At 32.1% G+C, this 26,003-nt stretch overlaps 2 protein-coding genes across 9 annotated transcripts in view; one reads left to right on the forward strand and one right to left on the reverse strand.

The window, feature by feature from the left end:
* The window catches only part of LOC110991572 (plasma membrane ascorbate-dependent reductase CYBRD1), a 36,398-nt gene extending 21,729 nt beyond the window's left edge, over positions 1-14,669 (forward strand). For 3 of the 5 annotated variants that reach the window (XM_045630023.1, XM_045630026.1, XM_045630024.1), the window contains 5 exons: positions 9,455-9,690; positions 10,174-10,376; positions 10,617-10,786; positions 11,429-11,455; positions 13,043-14,669. In XM_045630023.1, the coding sequence (XP_045485979.1) occupies positions 9,455-9,690; positions 10,174-10,376; positions 10,617-10,786; positions 11,429-11,455; positions 13,043-13,190 (784 nt within the window). In that variant the 3' untranslated portion in view covers positions 13,191-14,669. Of the gene's footprint in view, positions 1-9,454; positions 9,691-10,173; positions 10,377-10,616; positions 10,787-11,428; positions 11,456-11,842; positions 12,547-13,042 lie in introns of those variants that run through there. The other 2 variants (XM_022256957.2, XM_022256955.2) reach the window with 2 other exon arrangements.
* A 314-nt stretch (positions 14,670-14,983) lies between these two features.
* Positions 14,984-23,097, reverse strand: LOC110991587 (NCK-interacting protein with SH3 domain). 4 transcript variants are annotated; one of them, XM_022256993.2, is made up of 11 exons: positions 22,891-23,097; positions 22,600-22,784; positions 22,217-22,517; positions 21,947-22,146; positions 21,372-21,605; positions 20,936-21,058; positions 20,361-20,544; positions 19,544-19,765; positions 18,550-18,722; positions 18,269-18,461; positions 14,984-16,250 (listed from the first exon to the last, which is right to left on the reverse strand). In XM_022256993.2, the coding sequence occupies exons 1-10, from the start codon at positions 22,910-22,912 to the stop codon at positions 18,270-18,272; spliced, it is 1,836 nt and encodes a 611-aa protein (XP_022112685.2). In that variant the 5' UTR covers positions 22,913-23,097; the 3' UTR covers positions 14,984-16,250; position 18,269. The 4 variants fall into 4 exon arrangements, with proteins under 4 accessions (XP_022112685.2, XP_022112687.2, XP_022112686.2 ...); XM_022256995.2 differs by having other exon boundaries at positions 14,984-17,357; XM_022256994.2 differs by having other exon boundaries at positions 14,984-18,003.
* Between the last annotated feature and the right edge of the window lie 2,906 nt (positions 23,098-26,003).

Consider the following 26,003-nt stretch of genomic DNA (forward strand, 5'->3'; position numbering starts at 1 on the left):
AAGTCTTCAGTTTACTGCTCAAATTCTTAGATGCCTGTTATCAGAACAAGGTCATGATAACATATTTATCAGGATCCTATGACGGAGTCTGTGTTTATATAATACGCGACCTTGTCGTGCCTATTTTGATACCTATAAGATTGATGATAATATAAATTATATATTTTAAGCAAAGGTAAACGTCAACCGTGCTTGTATTGACTAAACATATAGAAAACGGTAAAAAATACATACATATTAACAAACAGGTTCAAACATTTACAAAAGAAAAAGAAAGAATAAAAATTATTCAAGACATTGAACTAAATAGTGCCTAATTTCGCTGTGTTGTGTGTTTATTTAAAGATTCGAAAGGAGTAAATGTTATAGAATCGGAAGGAACAGCTATGTGATGACGCTGTTTGCTAGACACATGTTAATTAATCTACTGTTAAAGCTAACTTAATGTATTTCAGTCTGGTAAAGTAATAATAGAAATTTAATGTCCAAGTATTACAAAAATAGAATTTACCATATTCAGCTTACATATAAATGTACATTTTTTTCTTGTTATCCTAATATCCTAGCTTACTTCACCTCTTCTTGTACGATTGGTTGGGACCGTTTCATGGTTTCTAAAAATCTCTGTCCATGGTTTTATTTTTCCATTCCCTTTCAGCTAACGGCTTTATGGTCAGGTATCTATAAAAAGTTTAAATACGAGAAAATAATGTTTACACTTTAATATCACAATGCAGAAACATTTCGCATAGTACATCAAGCTTTGAAACATGAATAGCGCTCTCAGTAAAGGGATAAATTCCAGCGCAAGTTTTGATGTTTCATTTTATGAGAGAACATTCCTGAAATTTGTGACACAATAGAAGCTTATACGTCCATGTGGTACAATTTAGTTCATATTGTATTTTTATTTAAGAGATAGAATTTTCATGAACTCTTGACTTTTGACTTTAAATATTGATTTTTGTCCACCCTTTTTAAAGTATATACTTTTTTGATATTTTATATGCCAGTGGCGTTACAACTATGATTTCTGTATCTCTTTCGTGATAGAAGATCCAAAGGTGAGTTCATAAGCCGGTGATGGAATCAGCGATAAAAGCAACACTACTCTATTTGATGTTTTTTCTAATGGAATACTCCTAATATTATAGTTGTTTTTGCATTTTATTGCCTTCGTAAATACCGAAAGGTTTGATTCCTAGAGGAACAAACAAAAAAATGTGATACAGATCTTGCTTGCTCTGTGACGGTTAACCGATTCTACTACTACTGTGTTTTGTATTTATGTTTCCTGATTACTTCCTGCCTTCCGGCCTGGACCTGATTCGGCGTTGAACTAATAATTACCTACTTAGTTAAAAATAAATTTTGTTCATGTATTATATAACTTAATAGTATATTATAGCTTAAAATTACACAATCATAAATAACTTGTCATCTCACTCTACGATCTTGTATTTGTATATTGCAACCTGTAAGATTGAGACATCAAAATTAACGTGCTGTGAGTGAAATCGATGGATAAATGTATTACCGTTAGTGGTCAGTGGGTCACTTTTTACCTTATATTGGGGACCTATCCAACGGTCGCTTTGCATGCGGTAGGTGTACATGACGTAGTTTTCTATGCATTGTTTTGGTGTATGTTTTACTTGTCGCCTGACGCTTTTATATTATTATTTCGATATGTAGCATTCTAATTGCGTAGGAATTGGAAAAATTGGTGCAGTAGCTTTTGAGTTTATTAAAAATATTCTTTCACAAACTTAAAGCTTCGTGAATAGGACATAGGAAGTGGTAGAGGAAAAAATAACTCCAAAGTACTTAATGACTTCTCTTTAACATGCTTTTAAACTTAGTGTACAAACAAACTATTGATTTCTTTACTAAATTACTATGATCCGTCGCAATTATGACTTGTACGTGGTGTGTACAAACGGAATGAAAAAAAAATATTTTTCATACATTTGTAACATTTTGTCAAGGCTCAAAATACATATCAGGTAGATGCGATCCCCGGTGAATCAATAATATAATTACTGTTACGGCTGAAACGCACGAAATGCTAATAAAAAAAATGAAAAATGAAATGTTTACAACTTTATTCGGAATATCAGTATATTTTAGCTATATTATTTTAATGGTATAATACATGTACATATATTACAAAATTTTAATGTAAACCGAAACACATTCTACGGTTGTCAATTTCGCATTAATTTAAAATTGATCGTTTAATTGACAATCGATTTGCAAGTGCTACAATTTTCCACGAATTTTGAGCGGCAATTATTGGAGGACATTGATTTAAGGGCTTATTAATTATGGCATTGGCTACAGTTAATAAATTACTTATAAAAGTAATTTAACTTTGACAGTAACTGCCAATAAATCACATACAAGTTTTCCATACAAAAGTATCTTTTACGATATTAATTTATATGATTATTAGTTATTTCTAAACTATGGACGATGTCATTTATAAGTTATCTTTTTAGTTATATCTGTGTCGAATTTGTTTATTTCATGAAATATCTTTGAAAACATTAAAAGTGGGAGAGTTTATTGCTAGTTCTTCTCGTCCATTCTACGCCCTTGAGAGCTGGTTATAAACAAATTTTGATTTCATATCTCGATTGTATGATAAAGCCAGTCTTTCCGTGAAATAACAAAATCTAAAATATGACGAACAGAATCTTTGATCATGCGTCACTGGTCTTATATATCTATAAATCTATACATCGGTAACGATAAAAACAATTCTGACTCTAAAATGAATTAAATTTTTCCACAAGAACAGTTTTTGTTTTGAGTAATACTCTTAAGAGTATTATTAAATAATCGATTTTATTATATTGATTAAGATTATTTTGTAGTTATTGTATCGTGTACTAACAAGTTTCATCCATATGAACTATTCGACCTTTGGATAATTGGAATTTAATAGTTTCTCACGTTCATTGAGGGTTTTTGTTGCTCGTCCGCCATAATGTACTTACATTATGTAGTGTGGAGATAACACACGATTTTAAATACTTGTTCTTATGTATATTTAATACTTTTATTGCTTCGAATATGTGTCATGAATTTTTAAATCCACAAACAAAAATTTAGAAAAGCATTATTCAGTGTATACGTATGTTGCCGTATTCTCTTTTATCTATGTAAATTATCTATGTAAATTAAATGTAATTATGTAAACTATACTATTTGTTACAACTATCATTCGTAAACCAACAAAACGGTTTAAATTGTCAAATCTTTAATCTCCAAACTTCGCAACCTATATGGAGTTTTCACTTCCACGCTTCCATCTTTTATTTTATCGTTTTGATATGTCGTTGGTTATACTGAATAAATTTAAATTACTATTATCAGAGATCAAAAACCATTGTATGAACCTACCATTTTAATGATTTCGTAAACACCTTACAAACAATTGCACAATACACCCAATGTATACCCAATATTACGACTGAGTAGAAATATTATTGTTATCATATTTTAATGTGCATAACGTGAAACGTGGGTCACCTGCATCGGTTTTTTAATAAAATAAGTATGTATTTCAATATAAAACTCAAATATTTTATGGCAAGTAGTATGGTAAGTATAAGTTTATATTTATATAGTATATATTTATTTAATTTACCCAAAAAATTCAAAGATATTCTTGAAACTAGAAATATTAAGTCGATCTTATTTCTGAAAAAAAATCCAATTAATGATTATTTGAGTAAAACATTATAGTAAATATTAATTTGCTAATAACATAATATATTTCAATAAAGTGATGATGTAGTGATAAAATTATATAAGAATTAACTATGATGGATAATGTAATGCAATAGTTACTATGCAAAATTCTACATTCTAATTATGTAAAACAAACTTATACGCTATTATGTGCGACTATACTATAATGTTTTTGTACCAAATTCTTACAAATAAATTATTATTGTTAATAAAAAGTTAAGTGCCTAACGTCCTCTTTAACGAAAACAATACTTTTACTTAAATGACTACGAAGGCGGATACTAAATACCTACGTAATATGTTTAATTTGGTACCAAATTGCTATATCAAAGTAATTAACGCGGTCTTGACAATAAGTAGCATGTTATTGTGCGATTTCTGAGACAAATTAATTTCCTTTGGTAATGCAAATAGCGACTATTAATACAAAATTAGATTAGATCGTATTGACATGACGGTATTAAATTTAACGCCCTCGCGCCTCTCTTAATATTGCATTAATCCGACTATACTTGCGGTGATGCGATGTGAAAAAGCTTCTTTATTTACAAGACTTAGTTATGATTGTATAATAATAGGACGAAATATTGTCAGACTGAACTTCTAGGAGTCCTCAAACCCTCTAAAACCATAGATAACACTGCTACCACGCTTTGACGATATTTTTTTTAATAAAAAATTACCGTATAAAGCGATTACTAAGACGTTATGTAATAGCAAATGCGTACCCAAATGGTACAAACATGGTACGATGCAGATTTATGCCAATGCCTGCGAAAGTGATATTGTTCTGCTTAGATGTGACGTTGCATAACATATATTATGAATAGTTATACTGGAGCACTTCCTCATTAAGGCCGACCGCGTTTGTCATTCATTGTTCTTTACGTTGCTATTCTGTGGCTTCATTGATGGAATTGTTTTAACATATGAAAGCTTCTGTGCCCTACAAACGGATGTCTTAAAATATAGCTTTGAAATCTTAAACAATTTAGATCGGATATTGATTAAGTTATTTTAAGTTGACTATGCAGACTTTGTTAGAGATATCAATAGCTGAGACAATACGAAAAAGCTTATAGCTATTTAAAAGTGAAAAATAAGTGTTTACTGCAAATTAAATTTCTTGTTGTCGTGCACTGAGGGTAATGCAGTGCAGCTTGTCACCAGACCTGTCATTACACTTTCTAACTTCTAAAGGTAAGTGCACCTGCTAGCTTTCATATAAATCATCATACAACCTACTTGTAAGTTTTACTTGCGATTTTACGAAATCAAATACGATCTTTGCTCAATCGAAAGAAATCGAAATCTTTAGGGATGTTTTGGGCTTAATTAATTAGCTGTAAGAACATCACACCAGGCGTTCAAGGATATTAGTAGAGATATTTAATTTATTTATAGTTTAAATAATATATTTCAAAGGAGTGTATCATTGACTAATTGAGTGGTTGCTTGAAAGAGATCGCTGGAATGCCTTCCTTTTTTATTTAATTATTTTAATTGTACGTACTATATTTCTTTATACTTGCAAAAAAGTATGTATTATTACACATAAATACTTAAAATAAATAAATAATTGTCGTTGTATGAGATAATACAAATTTTAGGCAGGTTTTAAAATATATTCACACATTATTTTGGGAAAATAAAATACATCTCGATTTGTCCTACAAGCCAACTGCCGCGCCGACAACAATAAACTTATCATCTGAACTTAACTTATCTTAACATATTTTAATATTTACAAATAAGACTTTTATAGAAAAATCGAGTGACGTGCATTATTGAGTAAAAGGCCGGATTTTATAGAAATGAAATTGTATTTATATTTCCTCACCTAATCATTGTATCCTGTAATTAATTTAATTACCTATAAAAGAACGAGTTAATTCACAACTATTCTACGTGAAATTGTTGTGAAGAAAGTTCAGGTTCTATTTTCGCTATTCATGTACGAATTTTCTGTCAGCTGTCTGTCTGTCAGGGACGGCTTCATGGTGTATACATGGATGATTTTGACATAGATGTTTGCAATTGCAATTATTTGCATGTATATTACGTCACAAAATGAAACCTAAAGTCTTGTTATCAGAACTCAAGAGAATGCTCATTGGATAATTTTGCGCTGGTAATCGCTAAAACTGAAGCCTATTTTGATTCTAAAGACAAATCGTACTAAAAATGGCATTGAAATTGAAAAATCACATCGAATTCCTTCAAAAAAAGATGAAATCTAACCTATGAACTTTTCAGCCCACGTAATATAATCAATAGCTTACAACGAGAATTACTTAAATGATTTTAAAAATAATAAATTCGGAAGAACGGGAAACTCGACACATAACTATTTTTAAATCTATTTTGTATATAATTTGTACCCACAAAAAATAATTGATGGTGGCACGGATTTTTTGATGTATTCTTTCGCTATTTAATACGGATCTCTCGGCACTGATGAACTGTTCCAGATATTCCTGAAGCGACTTCTGTCCGTTGACTCAAGTCAATGGGTCGATAAAGCTGAGATGTCTTTCTTCCGAGAACTCTATTCTTTATTCCATTGTAACAAGTCATACATTTGAATGCAGCGAACCATCGAAAGGATTAAAGTCAGTTGCACACAATGCATTATTATATATTTTCCATTGATACAAAATGTTTAGTAAGTTGTTTAAAGCTTCTATTGAGAACAATCTTTTGAAAGTATTCATAGATTTTCTTTTTCAACGCAGTGTAATATTTGTTTCACTAATCGTTGACGCACTTAGATGAGACATCAATTACCTATGTAAATTAGTATCAGTATCAGAATTGGTAAAAGAAGGAACACAAAATACAGTTCGCAAAATTCGTTTTAGCCTTTGTAAGACACAGAGTATGGATTAAAAGGCAGATTCATATTTTTTAATAAATGATGTTGAATTTAACTGATAATAAAAAGAAATCAAAGATTGCTAATTTTTTTCGGTTCTTAGAGGGGTTTCTCTCAGCATTAGGCAAGTGTATCGATTTTTCTTCAAACTACCTCAGCCTTCACATATCAGGAATAGTTATGGCTGCATAATCTTAAAACTTTCCGTACATGTGGGCCAGGAGTACCATGGCTAGCGAGGTCGTTGACCGCTCTCTTCCCTTCCCCCACCATTTCTCCGTAGACACACAAAGCAAAGTAGAACTGTTTGATGAAACATCACTTGTCTTGCAACTTTTTATGAACTAGAAAATCCCTGCAATGTTAGAAAGCAGCTCAATTAGTTTTCTTATTTATTACTTTACTATTTAGACATCTACTGCCCTACTAAGAGTTGTTTATCATGAAATATGTCATTAAGTCAAAAAACATTACCTATTACTTTCATAAACATATTACCTATTTAATATTAAACAATTCCAAACATTTTACCCAAGACTTCATTCAAATTACCTCAAACCTACCTAAATTACATCAAAAAGTCTAATGATAAAATGTTCACATTTCAAAATAAATCTTTAAGTGTTTTGTGAATTTATTAATTTACTCGTCTATATTACAAACATCCACTCATAGATTTAGACTTTTAAACGTGGGAACGTTTCTTATATGTTAGCTTGCCTTAGAGATGATAGATTATAGACGTGTTGAAAAGTGGGCTTTTCTCTTTTCCATCATACTTTACATCGTTAACCGATATTCATCTCAACCTCTATTAATAAGCGAGGCCTAACTTAGCCTGAACAAGTAAAGATATTTATGCATAAAGTTTTTAACAGAGAACTTATCAAGTGTTTTGTTAATTAAAGTATACAGGTTTGCGCAGACAAATAAAACAAAACGTTAAATGTCAATTTACTTAAATATCTGTCCGATGTGTTTAACAATAACTTATACAATTTAAAATACACTGTTTTCGTGGCTATGTTACGAACAATGCGTTAATCGTTTTCTATTCCTGGTGGCAGCTAGGAATTCAAGTTCGGAAGGATTTTTATCTTTATAAATTCTTACATAATCAATGGACATAGCATAGCTCTTAAACAGCGCCATCTTGTGTTCATACGAAAAAGAAAACTAGGTGTTGAATTCCTCAGGCGGGTAAATAAGAAACGATGAAGCAAAACCCGACAAAATTTTATCCATGGAAACCACTTTTTACGGTGATAGTAGCAAAAGTAAGCGTTTTGAACATAAGTTCTAGCGGTTCCAATATTTATTATTCGTTTCATATAAATGAAATTAATTAAAGTTAGTTCCCAATTATTATCCAGTTTCGTGATTGTGAAACGGAGTGCACGGGCGGTAAGTTATGCAAGGAATTCATGGTGTGTATACTTTCACTGACCTATCACGACTGGTCACTTATTTTATCTGTAGCAATCATATCTTCTGCATTCTAGAAATTGCTAGTATGCACTTGCACGGTTAGTACACGACTTAATATAACAATGTATTTGAACTTTAAAAACACGCCTAAAATAGGCGAGTATGACTCATGTTAGTAGTGTCTTCTCCGCTGAAGATCTCAATTTGAAGAGTATATAATTAGTCGGTTGGGAATTTTGTTATCAATCCATTAGTTTTCCATAACAAAAGTTTTATCGTTATAAAAATAATTTAAACACATTTTTTATAATTGCTAACAATGAATGTTATGTTACCTTCATATATCGAATTAAAACAATTTCACATTACGATTTCATATTTATTACTCCTTACAAGGTAACAATCTCGACAAAGATATTTTTCTTTGACATATTTGGTATGCTATCGTCTTTTTTTATTATACAACTCACGTCATACTGAATCAATTATAATTTAATGTAACTTCATTTAATTTTTACCGGTCTAAGAGAAGCTAGATTAAACACATTATTTACTTTTGTTCTCAAAGATACTCTAGTTTCAACATAAACAAAAAGCAAGTGCTCCCACAATATCCGGTACCGCATCAGGGATCGCATTACGAGATCCTTTGCGGTCTAATCACCTTAGAAATAGCCTCTACCTTAATACTGTACTACATTAACTATCTATTTATATCTGAGTACTTTTATTTCATTCTGCAGTTGTGCTTGTCTTATATAAGGTTATTTAGCGCTATGGATATTTTTAATACTGCAAATAAAGGAATTCTGGACGCTAGGTATTCAGTAGATAAATGAATAAATTAAAAGGGTAGGTGTAGGTGAATAACCCAAACGAGCACAAAATATAAGACGACATAGTTAAGAGCTCTGAAAACGTTTTAAAATGTTATAACTTTATGATTAAAAATTAAAACTTTTCACTGAGTTTTAATTAGCTCCCGTGCGCTGAATTTTCATGGCACAGATAAACATAGTTCGCGTACGCTTTTGCTTTTTTGCATAGGTTCATTTTTAATTTGGAATTTTAATCTGATGTTATTTAAATGACATAAAATGTACCAAACGTTATGAATTGGGAAATATGCACAAAACTGTAAAATTATGAACCTAATTATTCCATTTAGTCGTCAGTGAATATAACTTTTTCCTAAATTATTTGAAACCAAAACGATGCAATGAACGTGTGGGTATTTTAGACTTTACTAGATTATAGTAGATTATCCTACGGAAACTATACATTTCCAGAATAAAAGCATATTTATACTTAACAGTTGTATCTAATATTATTAAGAATATAATATATTGTGCAATACTTTAATTAATAAATTTCATTTATTATTCTTAACAGACAACGGAGCCGCTCATACGAATCGGACGACGAAGAACGTGGTGCCTGCGAATGGTGCGAGTACGCCTTAGTGATTACACTCGCCACAATACTCCTTATTGGAGTGTTGGCGTTGACTGTGTTCTGGGTGGTCTACTACCGGGAGAGTTATGGCTGGGCTGATGATATACCAGAGAAGCAGTTCAACCTTCATCCGACGCTTATGGTCGCCGGGTTCATCACCTTCAGTGGATTTTGTGAGTTTATTTAGAAATAGATACAAAATTTCAATTACAATTGTATTTATATAATCTGAAAACTTTTCCTGTGATAAAACAATACTTTACTATTATTTTAATCTAGATATATCTATATATATTTTATAAATTTCAAATTGTCAAATTTGGCGAATACTTTTGTTTCCTTTAAAGCAGAATGAATTGACATTTTTGGAAATAAACACCGACCACACCACATCATATTCAACGTAAACCTACACAAAAATCGCACTTTCTTTGCACAACGATTTTTCTCTTTCATCTTAACCACTTTCTTAAAAACATTTTTTTGACTATCGATGATATTACTATAAATGATTAATAAGTAAAATTGAGACTAGCTACCCACAACACAAGAATCGTGTCGTGTAGTGTGGTGGCTAGTGCATTTTCTCTTTTAACACTGTTTTATGTATATTTTTGTTCTTTCTTTTAAGTAATCACAAACGATGTTATTTTCAGCCATTTTGCTCTACCGTATCTGCCGATGCTTCCGGCGGATCTATGTGAAATTGTTACACGCTATATTCCATGCCCTGGCCTTCCCTTGCATCGTGATCGGATTCCTGGCCGTCCTGGACTTCCATAATAAGAAGGGAATCAACAACTTCTATTCTCTACACAGTTGGATAGGTTTCGTCGCTATGGGATTATTTGGATTACAGGTAATTAGATATAAGGACATATTTATTATGTATGATGACAAAATTGTACTTTATTCGATTTTAACCAATTTTTATAAGATCTGCTCGAGTGAGTCGATACTTTTGTGTTTTGGCATCTTTATAACAACTATCTACTATGTAACAACTACTTTTGTGCCAAACATTTCTACTTATAGTGTAATAGATTAACACATTTTTTTATGTAAGGGGAGGTCTAAACACAATAATTAACTTTTTCAGTACGCAGTTGGTTTCTTCAGTTTCCTCCTGCTGCTGATCTGCAGCAAGGGTACAGCCTCCTTCCGCGCGTCTCTGGTCCCAATTCATGCTTCCTTCGGGATACTGACTTTCGTCCTCGGGGTTTGTGCTTGTCTCACCGGACTTACTGAAAAAGCTCTTTTTACACTTGGGTACGTATTTTTTATTGATTTAAACAATGCTTTATGTATTAAACAATGCAAATGTCTAACACCAATTTGTTTAAGGAATTCTTATATAAATGTCAAGACCTCTAGGGAATTCTCTAATAGTTAGGTAGATATTTTTTAAATACTACACAACGGAAAATTTCTTTTTTTCACTCCAAGTTTGACAATAATACCAATATTTCGACTATACGATATATTTGAGAATTTGGAGAGTTTTGTATTATAGGAGTTATTTTTCTGATATTTTCGGTTCAAATAAAAAAAATTATGCCTTTAGGTCGTATCTAAAAGTATCGCAAATTTGATTAATTTAATGATTTATGGTGCTTTTTTATCAGGATATAAATAATACAATTTTCACTTTTTTCACTTTATCTCTTCATCTTATTTCATTCATTTATTGGTAATTTCTAAACTAAATTTTTTAAATAATCCTAGAAAACCTTTTAAACACATCAAGCTTTCACATCCGAGACTTATGATTAACCAAATAAATAATTTAAGTTTCACTATCATTATTGATTCACCCATACAAATGCACAAATGAATGGGCACAAAAACATTCAAATAAATCACACACTACCCAATTACCACTAGGTACTAAAACGTTTATTTATACTTTAGTAACTCCACAATATTGGGAGAATTCAGGTAATAATAGGTTTAATATATAGAAACCTCCGCTTATGCTTGCTTAATATCCATTGCTTAAGGATTTGTCGCTTGGTTTTTAAGTTTTAAGTTAATACGCTAACTCAAAAACATATTTTTGTGTTGGATAGTCTATTTATCAACGCAGTAGGTACCATATTATATGAAACAGTCGAATTACTGTGGGTATCACAAAAGTTGCCTCATAAGAAGCGCTATTAAACGAGAATAAAGACCATGCGGCAAATCCTATATTTAAAACATGATTAATTTGCTTATGTAAACATATTTTGTCTCTACGAAGCATGCCCTTATTTTGTGTTTAATAAAAGAGCTGCATGGCCAAGTACCTCGCTCGTTTCTCTACGTCCATTAAACACTTCACAGCGCGGAGCGGTACAGTGGTTTGCCGGACGAGGCGGTCATTATCAACGTCATTGGCGTCACGACTATCGCGATTACGGCCGTCCTTATGTACATCCTATCGAGGGATAAATTCCGACCCCAACAGCGAGACCGCAGAATCTCTGTAGAACTTTAAACGGTCTTTTAACACTTCTTGACCATTTCGACTTTACGTATTCGTTTGAATTGAGCTATGATATTTACACGCATTTTTTTTCCTATTTACTGACCATTTGACGGTTATTTCGCTCGTTAAGTGTTCAGTATTTAAATAATCTGTTTGATATGACTAATTTTAGCAGGAGACAGAGATTTCTTTAAAACTGTTCACTTTGACTGAGTTATAATGACATAAAATAATTAATATTCATATAGTATGCGTTCAAATATCAAGTGTCGTTATCATAAAAATTATCTACTATCACTGGATTTAAAAAGAGTACGAAGCCACGTTCATTATGGTCCCAATTTTTATGACAGTAATTTATTAATGGACAAAAATTATTTGTCTTCTATGGTCTAAAATTACACATATATAGCGTATTTTTGGTATATATTTAATGTATAGATAGTAGGTATGTTAGGTAAATAATTACGGAGGCTTAAAATTTGGTCTGTATCAGATCAAAGCTATTTTTGTAGTAATTTAATACATAAATGACGTACAAATAAAATTCTTACATACACTTGTGACTTTTACTTTTGATCCATGTATAAATAGCATTATATTGCATGTATTTGTAACCATTAACTACCCTTTACTGTTAATACCAGTAGTGTGTGCCTAGCCCTATATGTTTGTGCTTGTTTTTTTTATTTGTATAAACTTGATGAAATTCTTATTTTAATAGAATTTATTGTAGTTATAATATTTGCTATACAGTTGCATTTATTTAATATTGATAATACTTATAAGTATATACGATATCATTATTAATAATTAATACATATTTTTTTGCAGTAGAGCTTTTCTACTCTTTTTACACGCGTATACTAAAATGGGATTGGATTTGTCGTAGAGATTTTAATTTAAAATGAACCAGGAGACACGTCTATTGTCGCCATTCCTATACTATATAATGGCTTCACGAAGTTCTAAGCTTACAGCTAGTCCAACTCGTCACTTGCAATCCCATAGCACGCAATAATATAACTTACTAACTTGGGGCATGCGGTGTGCAGGAGCGAGACATACTCATCGCTGCCGACAGAGGGCATTGTGATCAACGCCATCGGCGTGTCGGTGGTGGCCGTCGCCATCTTGGTGCTGTACACCGTCCGCGGAACTGGCGGATACCGCATTCGCAAGGTCGCGCAACACCCCAGCTAAACGACACGACACTGCTTTGCGACTGGTTGACCAATCAGACTTTAGAATGGAACAATATCTAACAGATTCCAGCGACATTCCGAAATGTGCCCACTAAAGTCTCATTGGTCACACTAGATCCGCTGACAGCTTTTTTTAACTTGTGTATGATACAATATTCGTTTAAGTTTAATGATTTCGTGGTGAAGTATTCCATAACTGTGTTCCAAATTTCTTTGAGACGTTAGGGTCCATATTATGTGATTTCGTTATTAATCTAATTATGAAATGTTTTGCAGACTTGTAAGTTGTAACTTGATATTAAAATTGTTATGTACCCGATATTAAAATTATATTAATTTAGGTTATAATCCAATAAAATTTACTTGCGGTTGTGCGATTATATATTTATAGCCTTTTTAAAACATCATCGAAATTATGTTAATCTTAACTCAATCGTCACATTGTCGATGTGTGTGTATACTTATTTATTCTTCAGTAGTGATGTAGCCCTCTGACAAGATATTGTGAAACCCAATAATAATTTGGCGTTAGCAAATTCGCTTCAATTCAGAATTAACAAAATATTCAACTGCCCATAGAGTTATTTTTGAAGTATTTTAGTGGCCATATTTTATTTAAGGCGAACGCCGATCACTTCGGTGATATTAGGTTAAATAGGTTTAACGATTTGTATATAATTTAATGTATGTAATGTGCGAGTGTTCGATAGATGTAGTCGTGTCAGAATCGTAGTGAATTTTGAGTAAATATTTATTGGTATCGAGTAGTAATAGTACCTTATCATACAATATTTAAACGAATATTTCTGAAACTTTTAACTTTTTAAACGTATTGCATGATAATCAAAACTGCGAAAGTTTTATACGATATTTAGATGGAGCTCTATACGGTTTTAACGAGAAGTGTTCAGGTTGCCAAATTCGATGTAATAGCTAGTAATATTTAATCAATACCTACATTATTAGATGTCTAATTGTAATTATAGTATAATGCTCAATGTATTTATACGCGGAGTAAATTTATTACCTTGTGTAGACGAGATTTTTCTATTATTTAATAGTTTATATTGAAATAGCATTCCATGTTGTGGGGACAGTCGCAGATTTTACTAATATACAATGCACGAAAGACTGTACACATAGAGTAATAGGTTTTGCTGAGATCGAATGTTTACAGTTTTTTAAAAGTCTACAATCCTGGAACCCTTCGTAACATCGGGGCCAACTTTTGAAATATTTAGATTTCGTTTATTACTATTTAGACTTCTCGCAATAAAGAAAATGTTAAAACGTACCTGCTTGTTACATATATTTAGTCAATTTGATTAATCTTTCTACTATATCTTCTAAATTGCTTAATGAAGTTATTTCTTGAATCAGTTGTTTATTGCAGTTGTATTGGTTAATATGAATTTTATCACTGTTTTACGATTTCCAAATATTTATACGCAATTATAAAGGTACATTAAATACATATTGTATGAAATACTTGTTTTATTTATTATTCTTAGCTTTTATTTCCCTTGATACCTGTACTCACAAGTAAACATAAACATTTTGACTTGTAACTTTGAACGCAGTTAAACTATCTTGCCATATCATTGCAACCTAATAAAATTTTATTTGTTTTATTTATTCAAATTATAGAAGTTTGTAACATAATACTACCCCTGATTGTGGTAGATAGTAATTACGTAAAACCCAACACATAATCTTCTTACCCAAGCAAACAATATCACTGCAACGAGTAAAGTAAAGCATATACATCACGCTATTAATAATAAAACAAAATTGAAGTTTTATTTATTTATTGAATCAAAAACATATGACTATATTTTAAGCTCACTGTTAATTCAAACATTTCACATGACAAAGGTTACAAAAAATATTGCTTATGATTCAGCTGATATAAAAATAAGAACAAAATATTCTCTATTTTCAACAGAATATTTCAATTATATCGGCTCTTCTAAGTAAAGCACTTTCGTCTCTTTCTCTTAAATTGTGTTTTCGTGTTACGTCTTTTCATCACAATGGAGAGACAGTTGAGTGCTTTAGTTAAAAAAGTTCCAATTCGATTGATTAATCATTGTAGATATTATGGGTGTACATAAGAATTAGGATCACTAACAAACCTGAAATACCAGTTGAAATATTATTAATATTATTAATATATATATAACAATAAGAATTACAATACTTATGTCTGCATAACGTAAACGTATGATTCTTAAAGATTTATCGAGATCGCTATATCTACACATAATTTTGAACTATTACTCTATTTTGATCGGAAAATATTTTTAATTTGAAACCCTGAATGTTGGTCGGTAATGAACAAGAAAATAAATATTTTTCGTATCATGAATACATCAACTCTTTACACAAAAATATAATAATGTAGAATAAAACCAGTTAATACAATTTCCCACATAATACGTATCAGGTGGTAGCGAAATAGGACTCATTGTTGTGTTCATATACTGTATTAAGATATATATAAGAAATGACCGAAATTTATCCTTACTAAAAACCCTTACTTAAAAATTGCGTGCTAATGTCTCATTTATATATTTAGTTCTTTTAGACAGCCAAGTTATAACGTTTTCTACAGTTATTTTGCTCAGTCTAAACACCTCGACAGAAGGAGACAAAAATACAATCTGTTTAATTAAAAAAATAATCCACAGAGCAATTTTCACGTTGAGAAATGTTTAAATAAATCTCAAAATTGTCAGTTTTAGATACTACGAACATCGAGGGACAAACACACGTTACCACTATGAGTTCTATTTCTAATAAGCATAAATTAGCTTCATTGCAAAAATACACTATCGATTTACAAAAGAACAATATAATTGAGAGAAACGCATTCTTGTTACAAAAACAAGCTGATTCTTATAGACAATAACACTTTATAAGCTTTTTAATAACGCGATGATGTCTCTGTCCACTTCACCGTCTCATACGAACGTGCTATGAACGTGTCAGTCACAGCCTCGCTACCTCTCGTACGTAAAAGACCGCGTCATTTGTGATGTGGATTTATCGTACTCTTCTCTATCGGATCGGATTGGACAGAAGTTATAAACGATTAAGTTCTTTTGTATCGCCATTTACAGGGTAAAATTGCGGGTAAACGCAAATACTCTCTCGTATTTAATGACGGGGTTAAGTCAGTGGATTTTGGAGGTTACACTTCAGTTATTGCAGAGACTCGGTAAGTTAATATTCAGCACGGTGATGGTATGACACGGGGAAGCAAGCACATTCGTTTAGACTATAGAAAATGATCAAGAATTACTTATAGACTAGATAAAATTCTTAAATATATTAAAAACGGTGGTAATGATAAATGCCGCAATTTGTGCTACTCGCAAACAAACAAATTTGTAATATTCTATTAAAACTTATTTTATTATAATATTTATCACACGATTAAAGAAATACAATTTTTGCGGTTTAAGACGCGCCTATCATATGCGCAAAAAGGCTAACATTCAGAAGTCTTTCTGTGTTGATTTGACATACGATCCGTAGCGCTGTCTCCAAATGACGCCCTAAAGAACGACTAACGTCACATTTTATCGGAAAATAAATGAATAAATAAACGCGTATTAAACCGCTTCAACAGTTTACTACACAGTTTAAAAGTTTAGAGATTCAACATTATCTTAAATTCCACATCACTCACTATATTTTATAATAATTTTGTATTTTCTTATCGAGGAATATATTAATTACACAGCCCGAGAAACATTTACAGTAAGGCAATGAAAATCTACAAATTAAATATAATAATCAACAGTTTATACGAGATAAACTGCGTCTTATCTATAGAAAATTCTATTATAGTATTCATATATTTATCTAGACGTTAGTCAAAGATTTAGAAGAAAAAATATCTACGATTTGCCAATATTTATTCATATATTTCATCAAATCTCTCACTATTTTTCGAACACATCCCGGGAACATAAAACATTCCTGTTTTTTAGATTCAATATTTTACTTTCACAAAACGATATTTAAAATATTTTTATTTAATATCTTATTTACCTATCTATATACTGACTATAGAAATCCGAAAATATCAATTTAGGCCACACTACGAGAAAAATATCGTACCCATTTATTTGTTCTACTGTCTACTGTATAAATTGGCCTGAAAAAGAAAAAAATGGCAAATGTCAATTGTCAAAACAGATGGTCTTCGTGGCTCAATATAAGTAATGAGGGGGCAAATATGACAGAAGAACTGACTCTTATGTCACTTTTTGACAGCTTAATCGAGATTTTTCGTAATTTACAATACGAATTCTATTAGAACTATGTGTTTTTGCACTTTTAATTAACAATATGCTCGCGAAACGCTGATAACTTAAAAAAGTGATGCGATTATGTTTAATATTAAAAAAATAATAAGTAGAGGTAGTAATAAAAGCTAATGCATATACGTAATATTTCTTTTTGAGGTCAGAATATCGCAAGCTGAATTTGTTATTTGATTGATCATTAGGCAATTACAAAAAACATATTTCGTTTAAAGAATTTAGGCCGTAATATAAGTTGTAAGTTTAAATATTTTTTTAGAAATTACTTTCACGAATTTCCCTTAAGTAAAATTGACCCAACAAAACTGTTTACCTACTATTAGGATTAAGTGAAATTAAAGTTCTGAACCCCGACCTTAACTACGTAATATGGCAATGTAGGCCTTGAACGAAACTCTTTAGGCAAATCTTTTGGCACTATGACGTCACGTTTACTCGGACCGAGCGAGTTTGAATCCCAGCAAGGCTACCACATAACTGTAATAGAGATATTTATATAATAATATGATAATTGGCCAGAATTTATCCACATTAAGGTTACAGTGTAAGCTTACTGCTCTGATCAATTCAACCAAAAACGGCAGATAATCCAACATTTCACTCACATCTAAAGTCAGTTTAAAAAACAAATCTCCGAGTAACAATATAAACCCGCGAGTATACTCGGTCCGAGTAAACCCGGATAAGTTGTCGGCTCCGTTGAAGCACGTGAAAACTTTAAAAAGCGCTAGATTCCGGCTACCTTAGGCTTTAAAGAACTGGGGAAACTCGTTAGAGATGGCCCTCACCAGGACCTGGTCTTCTCTGCTGCACTCTCCTTCCTCGCAGAAGATCCTGGCGAAGCAGCGGAGCAAGTCGTCTCTGCGGTGTAAATGGCTGCTATATTCTGTATTGCGGATTATGCCCTGGAGAATCCGCAGGTAGTGTTCCCGACGCTGGAAGGAATTAAATTAAACGTATATCCTAGTTCGCAAAAGACAAGGCCTTAGCCAGCAATGACTATCTAAAAAGTGAACTCCGTACCGTATCTCCGGCCGACAAGTCTGCCAATTGTCGCACGATGATGTCGATGGCCACCTTCACGTCGTTCGTGTAGAAATGTTCGGCGGTCTTCTTGCGACTGAACACGTCTATCGCCAGCTTCAGTACGGAGTGACGCGGCGCCGGCTCGTGATCGAATATACGGACCGGATCCTCTGCAATATTTATTTATCATGATGGTCATAAAACAAATAATATATGAGTAAAGTTTTGGTATTGGATAAAATTTAACTCATAAGGTTCAGAAATAAATTTGAAAGAACAGAGTACCAGCTCTCTATATAAGTAAACCAGTCTTGCATTTATAAACAAATTCAAAAAAAGGGAACTGAAAGGGACGTAAAATATATGATAGAAAGTGAAGGAATAAGGAAGTTAGATGGTATTTACATGAAATTGGAATTATTAATATTATACAATACTAAAGGTACTAATCTTTTTGAACCATTTTTTATAAGAATTCTAATTTACATAAAACGTTGTTTTAACCAAAATGAAATTTGAATAGTGTAAGTAAGTTGTTGTTGTGTTTATATTCGTTGAAAAGGTTTTATGCTGTCGTTACATCTCCAGTACGGATAAGTAGAGAAATAATAATCGAAAGAATCGCTACAAAATGGTGGCAAACGGGCAGATATATAGATGGCACTTGGGCAAAATGACGGTAGAAAAAGACAACATAGTCAGTTTCATACGTCAAAGCAGAAAATAACTTACAACTAACGAAGGTGTGCTAACAGTTAAGACGTTATCTTAACTGCCGATCTCACACTTAACCCACTTTTTCTCTCAACAATTTTATACCTAGTATTTTATTTTTATTATTTGTTACATTTATTTTTTGCAAAATTGTCATACACATACTTTAGAAAATATTACCTGTATCACTATATACTTAAGATATATCATTATGTATGATGTGGTAAACTTCAATAAATATACAGCATTAAACACACACAATAACACGAGAACTCACCTTCACGATTGAGCAGCAGAAGGATCTTCTCACAAAACGTCTTTGCATTGTCGATCGTCTCCAGAGCATTGAGCAACATATTTTCGAAGGGATTTTCAAATTGCAGATTGTACGCGAGGAGGAGAGTGAGAAAGAGATCCGGTATCTGCTCGTCTACGTCCGTTTCCGGTGGATTCTCTATTAATTCTAGTAAAAATTGAGCGAATTCGACGCCGAGTTGATCTGAAATATCAATACATTTCAAATTAAGTACATTCATATAAAAGGTAGTTCGCGCAAGGTTCGATTTTCACCAAAAATTGTTTCAAGTTGGCGAGAGGTCAATCAGTTAATGTTTTGATTTATTTGACTCATTTGTCAAGTAACAAATTTATGATTGTCCAAATAAAAGTAGCTAGTTTAAGGGCCTGTTTCACAATGTATGGATAAAGCGCCAAATAGCTATGCAACACATAAATTATTCGAAAGATAAAAGTTCCAAATAAGATACTTCGAATTTCATGACGAATAGCGCTAGCTGACAGTCGTGAAACGCAAAAATACTATTTATCCTACCAATAAGTAATAAATAGCTTATTTGGAACTTATCCGGACATTGTGAAACAGGCCCTTAGGATTATATCGAAAAACCTGTATTAATTCACTCTTGAACACTGTCATATTTCATACAAAATGGTGCATTGACCAGCTCTGAAATTTCATTGATTTTGATTTATATTTAAATTAGACAAGAAGATCCTTTGACAGATCTTATATTTATGACCTTTACGGTCACTTAACTAAAGTTTATCTATAAGAAAAATCAACTAAAGTTTACCAAAATGTGTGATCGGCAGCGTATCCCCCATAGACAGGACCATAGAGAGCAGAAGAGCGGAATGTGACAGGCGACTGACAGCGCGAGGGTTGTCACGCATGTCGCGGGCTATTTCCGCCGGTAGTGCGGACAGGGCTAACGTCGCCAAAGCAGTGCGCTCTAACCCACACATTACACCGAAGGCCTAAAGCGAAAAGTGTTTGTGGTGATGGATCAGTATTAAAATATAGAACACTAAATTAATTGAAAAGTAACTTACTAGAACCCTGAGATCGTGCGTTCAAACCCCTGATGTCCACTAATTTTTTTTTAATAAGGTAACTGGCTAGTCTTAGCCCCAAAATCGATTGAATCTATAAAGGCTAGTACAATATTTATTCTTGAAAGTAACATTTGTACAGTTATAAATGTCAACGTTGAAATTTATCAGATAAATATTATAAACATACACTTTTGCATAAAAATTGCCTATTTTTAAGTGTTGTTACAAACTACAATACAATAAGAAGACATCTGTTTCAGAATAATTATGACGCAGTTTGCTGTATGACAAAAGATTTAAAATAATACTATACCTGTAACAGCAGTTGCCGTAAAGGCCATCGGGTCTCCATTTGGTAATACTGAACCAGGGTTGACACATATGCATAACGGTGGCTGCTAAGCACATGCTGAGAAATATTTACATCCGCATTTGACTGGAAATTAAAAAAAATATATTTTATTCATTTATATGATTATGTCTATTAGTTTTTAGAATTGCCCCTGAAAACCATTCTGAGCATTTTTTATAGAAGTAACTATCAAATTAGGTATTGCATTGCAGATTGACTACATTTTTGGCACAAGATCATTACAAAATTTAGGATATTTTATGATAAACAAGAAAGTGTAAGGCAGCTATATTGGTGGTAAGTTAATACTTTATATGATAAACAAATAAAAAACAGTGAATTAAAATTTATAATTAATAATTATTTGCAAATAATATCCCATTTTAAATGATCTTACCATTACGGATATAAGTTCCAAAAGCTGAGTTTGAATGTCATGTGCATCATCATGTAATGCCCATCCTCTCTGCTGGGCATCATTGGCTGCCTTTGACAAGGAGTTCAATGCTGTCATCATCCTCAATGCATCAGGTGCAGCATCTATTGCATTCTTGGGACAGGTGATGTTGCTATTTGCCTCTCTAAGAAGTGCATCAATGATAGATCTAGCTGCTCCACCAGGGAGAAATTCCTGAAATATTGATTTTATAAATAAATTCATTTATAGCATACTGAATTAGACAAGATGTGATAACTATTTTATCTTGTATTTCAAGCAAGATATATGAAGTAAACAATGAGAAATACCTATTAGCTATTTGAAAGAGGAATTTTTTTTATAATACAAATTAGTAAAAATTACATAAAAATATTTTCAGTATCTTAAAGTAAAAATATTATTTATATTAGAATAGCTGTAGAGCTAGTTTTTTTTAATCATTATGCACCAATCTGCACCAAAGCCAATTTACTAGTTTACCTTTGACAAGGAGATTCTATCACTCATATATAAGTTTAGTTTATAATACAAACCCGAAGTGATATGAGTACAGTTTCAACAGCCACTCGAGACATTTCATGGCTTAGCTGGGTCTCCCTTCTCACAGCCTGCACTATTTCATATATAGCATTTGGTTTAATACTTTCGCTACTGTCTTGACTGTCGTCTTGATTATCAGTATCAGATGAAACTTGATTAGATGTTGGCTTAGAATCCTTCATCTTTTCTTCATCTACCAACAAGATTTATAATTAAATTCACACAATGAAACAAAAAAAATATGAGGCAAAACAAATGCATACCTTTACAGTGACTGTCATTTAGAGATTTTGTTGGAGACTCCTTTTCTTCACTAATATATTGCTGGGAAACCACAGGGCGTAGGTCGAAACATGGAGACACCCCATTAGGAGGTGTGTTATCATCCAAGCGAGGTGGAAGCTTAGGAGCTTGCTGCTTTTTGTGGGGTTTAACTAGGAACTGAACTTGTTTCCTCTTTTCATTTAACCTAACTATTATTTCTTGCTTTTGGGACATAGCTGGATTTTCACTCAAACTTTTAATGCAATCATTTAAAAATCCCAGGAAGTACTCAGGGTCAACCTATGTTCAATATACACTTTATTTAGTAGTATTAGTATCAGTTTATTAGTGTTAATAAAGGATAATAAAAATGAACTCTTACCTTGACCTCAGCTACGTAATTTGAAGGAACAAAACCCACTTGGCCTTTTTTATTTATAACGTGCCACCAATTTCTCTGTTTAGTGTTGGTTTGTTGCAAATAAAAATATTCTCCTTCGCAAAAACTTAAAGTTTTCGCTAATGTTGCTTCAAAATCGTACAATGCTTTGAGCATTTCAAAGTCTTCTGAAATAAAGTCTTCCAATGAAGAGTGGACTAATCTTGCATGTTTAAATTTTATTTATAATAAATAAATAGTAAAATAAAATTACGTATTGATCGATTAACATACCCATATCTTGTCCGTCCCCCATGGTCGAAGTTAATTCTATCGTCTTCAAAAATATCGTTAATACATTATTTAATATCTTACTAAGTATGATCAATAAATTATTTAAATATTGTTTGTAATAAATCCAAACCTCAGGGTTATTGTATTACTGTTTTACATTATGTATTTCAATTTTCAGCCCAATTCAGTGAGCCAATCGCACGTCAAAATTCACTACCATTGACAATGGACAAACATTTAAGCACTGACAGATGACTGCTGACTATTTACGGTTATGTTCCAGTGTTAACCAATTACATAGAACTATCAAAGTCTACAAATTTATATTTTTAAATAAGTTACAGCAGGAATATTGATTTAAACCCATCAATTCAAATTGGAAGACGTAAAAAAAACATCTAAGTACAAAAAATATTAAAGTAAAAATTATTGACATAAACGGTATTCAACTTAAGTCAGTTTTCAAATCAAATTACCAGAAGGCTCGCAAGTGCGTTTGCCGACCTTTAAAAAAAACAAAGCCCTCTTCACCTCTGTTGCAAATCGACATGATCTTATGATAATATACAAAAATGAATTGATTCGTCTTTTGAATTAAAACATTTTGAATATAATTAAGAAGCAAATCAGTATCCATCTAATAAATAACAGCCAGTATCATTTTACTTCATATATCTCGGTATAATATAATGTCGTTAATTAAGATTACGCACTGACCGGGCCGCGGTAGATACCCGATCCTTATTCAAACTGAACTCCATCCATTCCATCTAGAGCACAGGTAATTTACCCGATAACAGTTGTAAATGCCAACATATCTGTTACTGTCCGCGATACGAAGAGGGAAAAACCAAAATGGCTGTACAAGACAGACAAGAGCACCAGCGACGGGAGATCATCCGGGGCTGCTTACACCGATTAAGTTAACATTGACCCGAACAGACGATATGCCAGAATGCCAAATGCTAAGCGGTATGACAGAAGAGTTGGTCCCTCGAGCACTAATGAACGTTTAGCCCGCATTAAAACGCGATGCAAGTGCCTTTCAGACTTACACCTTAAGCCATCCATACAAAATATACTTAATCCTTGTCACCCTTATCCTTATCCTCCACCAGGTCTCGCAATTCAACGTATGTTGGACATAGACATAAGTATTTTTTTTTTTTTTTATTTATTTATTTGGTGCACAAAACACATTATAATCTTTACAAAAATAAACTTAAAACTAATAGTTATGAACAGGATTCTAATGTAAAACCATGTGCACACTGCAAAATTAATGTTACATCAATAAAAGGCTCATAACTAACAAAGGTAACATAGTAAAAAAAAAAACAATAATAATAATAATAATAAGTTCCTCGACACCAATTTAACGTAACGTTAACCAGGACCACAAGGGTCAGCACTTAACCTACGATGGAGGATGTCTTTAACGACACTAATGAATTTATTGATGTTGCGACAGAATATGTCCACAAGTAAGTGGTTGCTCTTTGCCATCTCGTTATATTGACGAGCCATCCTGGTCAAAGGGTTGTAAAAAGAGATGTTATTCTTATAAGTTTGAAGGGAAAATAAGTTGACTTCGTTAGCTCTACGGGCACTAAATCTAATGTTAAGGCTAATGTGAGCTAGTAGTTCGGGAGAGTCTATAATGGAGTGGGTGATTTTGTAAAGTATTAAGTATAATATTTTTAAAAATATGCAAATAAATATATTAACCTATAACACCATCTGCTGTGGTCTCTGACAGAATGACCAGCGCTGTGGAACACTTTGCTCCTCAGCATAATGCTTAGCCAGTGCCAATTAAAACTACAGCATACAAGCATTACATAGTTAAAACGTCCTTGTTCTTAAAAAAAAAAAGTTATCTCTAACCCGCCCTAGCTTCGCACGGGTGCAATGCTGATACTAAATACACTACAGAAAATCTGTGAACGTTGTATATAAAAATGTTGGTTATCCATTTATATCCATTTTCCATTTTTATTGATCCAGTTGGATCCATAGAGATAGACATATACCATCACGGACTTTTCTGTAGACCTTTTCAATGTGTACAATACTTAGTACATTATTTTGATACTAGCTGACCTGGCAAACGTCGTCTTGCCAAACTACTACCTTTAACTCAGCGCCATCTGTTAGAATTGTATCAAATAATAAACAAATGTTAATGTTATCGTAATTTTAGTAAGGATGCCTATTTTTTTGAAAATGAAATATAGCCTATGTCACTCAGGAATGATGTAGCTTTCCAACAGTGAAAGAATTTTTCAAATCTGCCAAGTAGTTTCGGAGCCTATTCAATTCATACAAACAAACAAACAAAAAATCAAACCTTTCCTCTTTATAATATTAGTATAGAAAACTCGTAGGGTTCAGCCTGCGTTTGCAATGTAAGTGGAATAAATGTAATTATTTAGGACATCACATTAGAAACCTCAAAAATAACAGTACTTCTCCACTATTTAATGGATGTTATTATACATATAAACCTTTCTCTTAAATCACTCTATCTATTTAAAAAAAACCGCATCAAAATCCGTTGCGTAGTTTCAAAGATTTAACCATACAAATGGACATAGGGACAGAGAAAGCGACCTTGTTTTATACTATGTAGTGATTCTTGTTCATTTTATTTATTATTCTTTGATTATTGTTATATTCTGTGTGTGTGTTCAGTTAGTAACACATTTTATTTCTCTGACTATGCTTATTAAAAATTTGCGTCTAATTTTCATATACGAGTATTTTAATTAAAACTACAACTTACAATACGTAGCAACCTTCGTGTCAGTATGAAGCTTGTATTAAATTTGACATGAAATTCCAACATATTATATTATTTGTTTCAAAATATTTTTAATGAAATCCCCATATGCGGTAACGAAATTAACAGTTTTTGAGTTCAAAAATGTTTGATGTCATGTTACTTAAGTTGTATAAGATAAAACGTTTGATTATAAAATCAATAATTTTTCATAAGTTATAGTATTATTTAATAGATAAATAATTGTAATATCGTTTTATTTGTCCAAATATTAAGATAATTAAAAGAAGTTGTGTTACTAGTTCTTGTTTTGTCTTAATATTTATTAATT

Source organism: Pieris rapae, chromosome 11, assembly GCF_905147795.1.
Source record: "Pieris rapae chromosome 11, ilPieRapa1.1, whole genome shotgun sequence".
NCBI lineage: Eukaryota > Metazoa > Arthropoda > Insecta > Lepidoptera > Pieridae > Pieris > Pieris rapae.